General features: G+C 49.0%; 1 protein-coding gene across 1 annotated transcript in view; it reads left to right on the forward strand.

Annotated features, from left to right (window-relative positions):
* CREB3L2 (cAMP responsive element binding protein 3 like 2) overlaps positions 1–7554 on the forward strand; it is a 133092-nt gene extending 125538 nt beyond the window's left edge. The window contains exon 12 of the mRNA XM_003134635.5: positions 1643–7554. Coding sequence (XP_003134683.1) covers positions 1643–1718 — 76 coding nt within the window. The 3' untranslated portion in view covers positions 1719–7554. The remainder of the gene's footprint in view (positions 1–1642) is intronic.
* The last annotated feature ends 272 nt before the right edge of the window (positions 7555–7826 follow it).

Here is a 7826-nt window from a genome sequence, read left to right on the forward strand (position 1 = left end):
ATGTTCCCACATTGAAAAGGACATATACTTGTCTCCAACTCTCCATGAGTTGTTTCCTTTAGAAAGTTACAAGGAGAAGTCCTTGTCTAAACATAAACACCTGTACAGCTGCTGGGTGTTGTTGCCGTGCTGGGGAGATACCCCAAACGGCACAGGAAGGCGGGTCGGCCACACACTCGTGGTGACACGTGGTGTGGTTGTCGCTCTAGCGGAACTCTGACTCTGTCTCCCAGACACGGTGCAGTTCCAACGCGAGCGGGAAAGATTTTCTTTCAGATTCTTCAGCTTTCCTCCCCTGATGCTGCAGAGGAAAGTTCATAATCACATACACTTTTGTGTGTTTACGGTACACATGCATGTTTGACATTTACTAATGCTTGTTTTGAGCACTATGCGGATAAGACATATAAATCCTTCGAAATATTTTAAAAGGTTAGGCATGATTATTATTATTATTGTCTTTTTGCTATTTCTTTGGGCTGCTCCCGCGGCATATGGAGGTTCCCAGGCTAGGGGTCGAATTGGAGCTGTAGCCACTGGCCTACGCCAGAGCCTCAGCAACGCGGGATCCGAGCCGCGTCTGCAACCTACACCACAGCTCACTGAGCAAGGGCAGGGACCGAACCCACAACCTCATGGTTCCTAGTCGGATTCGTTAACCACTGCGCCACGACGGGAACTCCAGGCATTATTATTATTATTCCCCTTATAGGTGTAGAGCCGCCACTGGGGATAGAGGAGACTCACCTGACTGATTACTGGGTTCAGGATATGTCTTCTCTCTTTTTTTTTTTTTTTTTTTTTTTTTTTTTGCTTTTTAGGGCCGCACCTGTGGCATATGGAAGTTCCCAGACTAGGGGTCGAACGGGAGCTACAGCTGCATCTGCAGGCCTATGCCACAGCCATCACAATGCAGGATCAGAGCTGCGTCTGACCACTGCTCACAGCAATGCTGGATCCCTAACCCATGGAGCAAGGCCAGGGATCGAACCCTTCATCCTCATGGCTACTAGTTGGACTTGTTTCTCATGTGTCACAACAAGAACTCCTAGTCTTCTCTCCTCTTGTCTTAGCTCCTCAAGTTTCCACTGAAATACCACTCATTCTGGGATGTCTCCTGATACCAGAGCCTCTGAATGCCTGCAGACTTTCTAGGCTGTTATACCATTTAATAACATATTTATTTTCTGTTATAGATTTATTATTATTTCAAGTTAGTTTGGGTTTTTGGGGTTTTTTTTTAAGTCTTTATCTAAATTATCTGCTATTCTAGACCAGGGATCCGTCTTTATCCTTTTGTTTTTTCTCCTTCCCAGAGTTTAGCATAGGGCTACCTGACCTCAATAAAGATAATAACAATTTAAAGCAAAGTACAGCAACTCCATGTCAAAATGCCAGGTTTATCCCCCGGGTTGCGTGTCTCCTCTTGTGTGAGGATAAAGATAGGAATGGGGACGAGTGGAGAGGCAGGTAGTGGGAGCTTAAGCGGGCAGAGAATGGCTGCTGGGAGGGAGGAGGCCAAGAAGCAGGCTTGGGCCAGTCCCCAGAGTCACATCGTGGAATGCCGGGGCCACCCCCCAAGCACGAGACTCGTAGTTGGCAGCTGATTGATAAGACCGTCTTCCTTTTGATTCCTTCGCAGGGTCAGCACCCAGCTGGAGGGGAATGAAACACTAAAAGTTGTCGAACTCGACAGACGAGTGAATGCCACCTTCTGAAGAAGCCGTCGCCACCCCCCTCTTTCTCTTCACTCTGCCTTTATGTCCCCAAACCACCTTTATCATAAGCTTTTCCTATTTGCCACCCGACCTTGATGAAGACATGGACAAGCAGTCGTAGCTTTGGATGGGAGGACAGCCTGGGATTCCCACCCGTGGTGAGAGAGCGCCGACCCCCGGCCCCACGTACCCGCCTCCCCCCATCACTTACGGCCATAGGAAATTATTTTAGGGTCAGGGGTGGGACAAGCAGGCTGGTTTCTACTGACAGTGCTCAAAAGATACTGCCGGATTCTCACGGGGCTGTGGGGGTATGTGACCGCGTCTTTGAAGAAGAGCTGACTCTTGTTCATTCAAGACCCCAGGCTCTAGCCACAAAAAGACCAGGGTGCCTGTTGGAATCTGGCAAAGCACTGACTGATGTCCTGCCTTCTTCAGCCCGGGGCTCCGGGGCACGTGCTCCCATCAGCCCTGCAAGTGCCAGGGCCTCCCGCGAGCTCCCCCTGCCGCTCTGCCCTGATCTCTCACTGACAGTCTGCCCGGCCCTGGAGCTGGAGCCAGGCGTCCGTCGCCTTCTTACTCTCAGGCCGCAAGTGCAATGCCTGAAGGAATCAGGCTTTTCTACTCCAGGCAAACCTGCCCCATCTTGTTGCTTGTTAGGATTTCACCACAGTCCGTGTCCCCCACACGCCCCTAGTTCTGCCTCCCTGGCTTCTCCTCCCCATTTGTAAATAGTATTTATTAGCATGCTGAGGCTTCCCGCGGGCAACCACACTGAAGACGTCCACACGCCTCCCTCCAGGCTACCAAGGTCTTCGGTTGGTTTTCAGAGCGAGGCGGGCCTCCTAGGCTCTTGGACCCCCTACCCTTCCAGGCCATGTTTTGGTTTCTGCTCTTTGTGTACTAAAGGCCTAATTGTAGTTGGGAGATTTCCTTAAGCACGTCCTCCCAGAGCAGCAACTCAGAGGGAAAGGTGGAGCCGTGCCTTGCTTAGGTCTGGGTTCTGCGGACAGATGCTCGTCTGTCCTGTGCCCACAGCAGCAGGGACGGGAAACCCTGGCATTTCAGACAACTATGCCAGCTTGCATTTTCCCACATCCCTGAGGCTTCTTCTTTCTCCTCGTCTGCCCCAACACAGGGCCAGAGCAGGGGTAGAGCTGAGGCCTGTTCCTGGGGTCGGCGTAGGTGACATTTGTGTATCCACAGTCTTACCTTTTAGAGTCAGGTTTGGCTACTTTGCAGCTCACCCAAAGAGATACCACCTAATCCCCCAACCTACTTTTATTTTTTTTTTTTTAATGATTAAAAGTAACTTTTGTAGTTTTTAAAAAAATCTTTCCTCTTTCATACAAATAAGAAATGGACTTTTTACTGTGTAATGTAGAAGTCTCCCCTTAAATGTGTTTCCCTAGCTTGTAAAAGATTTTGTGTAAGATACTTGTCACTTTTGGTATTTTGTTTTCAGTCGGAGCTGAAGCACCTTTTGCTTCAACTCTCTCTCTGTCTCCGTTTCTCTCTTCATCTACTTTGTCATTGGAGCTTGTATTGAGGAGGGATTAAGCCACACCAGGGCCTTCCGTTTATCTCCGATACAGGATTTGGTGTCATTAGCATTTGCCATCATACCTCATAAGTGGGCCCGGACCTTCGGGGCTCACTGTCAGTGATTCTTTCTCTCCCTGCTGTGATGCAGAGTTCTGACTGGGAGACGGCCAAGTTCATCTCCTTGGCTCTGTGGGAAAGCTGAATCAGGATTGCAGCGGTCCTGGCAGCCCTCGTGGTCCTTTGCACACCTGTCCCTGTCCCTTCCATTGGCGAGGGAGGGCTGAGACCCTGGGGGGCTGTGTGGGCAGAGGGCTGCTAGCATTCCTCAAAGCCCCCTTCCCGCTTCTGCTTCTCTCTGCCTTCTCCTCTCCTCCCCTTTTGCTCTAGAGCCTCTTGGGCCTGGCTGGGATCTGCTAACCATGGGCCATTATTGATCCATCCTTCTCCTTAAAACGTCTCGTAATTGTCAGGCACAGGCAGCCAGGATAGGGGATTAAAGTTAAGATACAATTAACTCAAGTAGTATTTGGACCATGAGAAAGGCACGCTTGTGTATGTCGGTGAGAATGGGTCGGTTTTCCCACCAGACACACTGGAACCAGATGGGTTTTTGTTTTGTTTTGTTTGGTCTTTTTGTATTTTTAGGGTCGCACCTGTGGTATACGGAGGTTCCCAGGCTAGGAGTCCAGTTGGAGCTGTTGCTGCCAGCCTACACCACAGCCACAGCCATGCCAGATCTGAGCTGCATCTGCAACCTACGCCAGATCCTTAACCTACTGAGCGAGGTCAGGGATCGAACCCACAACCTAATGGTTCCTAGGCAGATTTGTTTCTGCTGCGCCATGACGGGAGCTCTGAACCAGATGGGTTTTTAAGGCTCCTGGATTAGCTCGAGGGGCAAGTTCATCTTTCGAATGAGGAGGGAGTAGGGAGAGGCCAGCAAACTCCTAGCGTCCGTTCTTAGTGCCTTGAGGATGTTATTTCCTCCCTGACCTTCCCTTGTTTGGCATCCGTCTCTCTAGCCCTCCAAACAGCAGGGCTTGATCTCTGAGAAACTGTGTTTCCAGAAGGGAGTCTGTGTCTGGAGGCCTGGGACATCAGCCTGAGAGCTCGAATAGCCCTTGTAAGGGGTTCCACGACCCAGCATTGCTGCTGTTTTGAGAAAGACCTCTGCCCTCCTCTCCTTGCTGGGCAAGTACAGGAAACTGAACAGTTATCCCGTCAGGAGGAGGTATGGAGTCAAGAGGATGCAGAAGGGTCGGATCATACCAGAGGTGGGCCCCATAATTAATGGGTGTGTACATGTTTCTGTTCCAGAGTTAAGCCCCTAACGTCAACCCCCCAGAGCCAGCCCGTAGACAAGTCAGTAATACCTGGTTAGCCCCGAAGATCTCAAATAGTGGCAGGTGTTGGCTTCTGAACTTCAGTTGTGGTCAACACAGGACTGTTAGCGCAACCATCAATCGAAATGCATTGGTATGTTAATGAGAAACATATTAATATATTTTCCATCTATCAAGAGGTTTTCCTCTCTCCTTTCTTTGACTGGCCTAGTAAAGGAGCTGTCTTGCATCGTTCAGAGAACATGTACTTTTTTTAACTGGATGAGACCTGGGTGACCCAGACACACACATGCCCACCCCCCCCACCCCCCAGCAGTTCTGTTCACAGCTCTCAACTTTGCACTTAGAAATGGATACTGTAAATGAAAGCAGGTTTAAGAAGGAATTTCTGTGAAGTGCTGGGTTTAAGAAGGAATTTCTGTGAAGTGCTGGGACCGTGGAGCCTCGCTCACATAAAGAGTGTTACATAAAAACCTGACCGCTGAACTAGGTTGCTCCTTTGGGGCGGGAGGTGGGCCTGAAGTTGGGCATCAGTGCAGGCAGAATTAGATAACCTTTTCGTTAACGTAAATGATTTTGATTCCCAGACCTAATTTGTAGATCGTGAAGGCAGCTTTTAGCTCAACTTACTTACGGACCAACTGTAACTACCATGTTTTTTCCTTCCTGCGTCTCTCGGTGTAGCCTGAATGCCGAGCGGGGCTGGGAATCACATGTGCCCTTGGAGCAGGAGTGTTGAATTCATTCATCTTTATTCTGGCAGTGAGTCAGTGTCCAGAAGTGTTGACATAAGTGTTGTGTTAAAACTTTTCAGCACTTTGTATCTCCCTCCTGTGTTTTCACACCAAGCTAAAGACAAGGATCGGAGGGCCCCTCGGGACCAGCTCCTCCCAGCACACACTGCACACATGGAGAACCCCCCCTGCCCCCCCTTGGGGAGATGGAGCGTCTGTGCTGGCTCTGCTAACATGGGGAGATAGGAGACTGAGGAGAAGGCTTTAGCTTCCCCCTTTGTTTGGCACTAATCCGGTTCCGTTGAATCCAGTCTTTGAGAAACCTTTATTAAGGACACCAGCTCTCTTGGAGTTCCCGTTGTGGCTCAGTGGTAACAAACCAGACTAGTATCCATGAGGACGCGGGTTTGATCCCTGGCATCACTCAGTGGGTTAAGGTCCTGGCATTGCCGTGAGCTGTGTTGGAGGTCACAGATGCAGCTTGGATCCTGTGTTGCTGTGGCTGTGGCGTAGGCCAGCAGCTGTAGCTCTGACTTGACCCCTGGTCCAGGAACTTCATATGCCGCAGGTGCGGCCCTAAAAAATAAATAAAAACAATAAAGACGCCAGCTCTCCTGCTTGCCGTGCTGGCAGGACCTGTGAGCCAAATCATTAGCAGGTGGTGCTCTGGTGGGAGTCGTTTTCTCTTAATGCTTTTCAGCTGCGATAATCAGGAGTCGTGCTCAGAGAAGTTTCTCTGGGAGGGAAGTGACAGGAGAAGTAGGGGGCTGTGAAGCAGCCAGAGACAGATTGCAGATTTTTCATTCATTTATTCATTCATTGAATCATTCATTCAGTCCCAAGGAGGAGTGCTGCAGGAAGTTAATCCAAAGCCATGCAGGTCTCCCTCCCATGCACACACACATACCTCCCTCTTGGACACTCGTTTGTGCCTTAGACGTGCCTTATATTTGAATCCAGGATGCCTGCGGGCTGCCTCGTCGCTGGGAGGTTTTATATACAGCCTTGTAGCACCAGACTGAAGTGGCTATGGGTGAAGGGACTTTTTCCAAAGGCTCAAAAATGGTTTCCTAAAAGTGAGCTGTGGTCAGATGTGCACATCTGGAAAAAAGAAGCAGTCACGTCCACTAGGATAATCCCATTTTGCAGAGATGCCATCACATCAAAAAAATGCCCAACCGGGATTGAAAATCTTACCAGTGCTCAGAGCAGATCATTTCTCAGCGCAGAGGAAACCTGATGCATTGAGGATTAAGGCTCCATGTCTCCGTGGCCAGAGGGCCAGCTCTTACCACAGGACAAGACGAGGCATTGTTTCATTTTGTCATTTGGGGCAACGTAAAATTCAGAAATGCTTTATTTTGTCTTGGCGTCTTGAAGGAAGGGAAATAATATTTCTGGAGCCCCCACTCCGTGCTATGCCTAAATAAGTTTTAAGTCTTGTAATTTTGTAGCAAGAGAAAATAAGCGTCCCTCAGGACGGCGAGCTGCGGAAGCAACTAAGTGATAGGGGAGCGGCCGAGGTCGAGCAGATGCCTTGCTGTGCGAACACGCGGTCAACAGTCCGGGCCCACGGGCCACGCGTTCGCCTTGGGCTGGGCCCCGCGGTGCCAAGGTCAGGTTTTTGCCTCATGCTGGAGATGTCCACCAGATGTGTGTCTCCTGTCCACTTCATCCAGCTGTGGATCCCAACTAGCAGCCTTTGCATCCTGGAAAAGCAACGCCAGCGGTGTTGGCCGTTTCTCGGCTCTTCTCCCTTGCTCGCCAGCCACCGTGGACCCACCGCCCGCACTGTTTAGCAAACCTGCCTTTCAGAGAAACACTGTCTGAGTCTACGAAAAACACTAGCCTTCTTTGACAAATTGTGAGCGGCCCTTTTTAAACAATGCTGAGCAGACTCTGGACTGTAATCAACCATGAGCTTTAATGTCTCTGCTGCCAGGCTGGGCTTTCCTTTCTTTGGTAACAGATTATATAGACCAGCAGTGTTGAAGTCGAAATACATGGTGAGTCTATTATCTATTGTATTGTGCTGGGGTTTTTTTTAATGGCTTTTTATCCTTTATTGTAGCTAAGTAAATACCAAAAAAAAAAAAAAAAAAAAATGCTTTGTAGGATACTTGTACTTAGTTTGGAAAAAAAAAGAATTGAAATTGTTATGCTTTTATATTTCCATTTCTTGCAAATAAAAATATTTTTTCTTAAATAGTAAAATGTTGTCCGGTGTTTAAAATCCTGAGAGTCTGTTTTTAAAAGCTTTTCTTATAAGCATGGATCTGCATATGTGTGCCTAACCATTCTTTCCTGATTAGCCAGTCAACCTGAAAGAAGGCACTCAGACCAGCAATCTGCATGTTATCTAGCCTGGAGTCCGTGTCTCGGTTGGCAGAGGATTGAGAAATGTAATTGTTTTCTCAGTCAGTCCCGGGAAGGAAAACAGAGGAAACCAGTTCTCTCTGGAGGTTTCTGCCACCTGACTGCTGTTT

Source organism: Sus scrofa, chromosome 18 (assembly GCF_054392235.1).
Source record: "Sus scrofa isolate SSC_HxYL_T2T_F1_AM1 chromosome 18, Sscrofa_HxYL_maternal_Yorkshire_Landrace_v2.0, whole genome shotgun sequence".
In the NCBI taxonomy this organism is placed as follows: Eukaryota; Metazoa; Chordata; class Mammalia; order Artiodactyla; family Suidae; genus Sus; species Sus scrofa.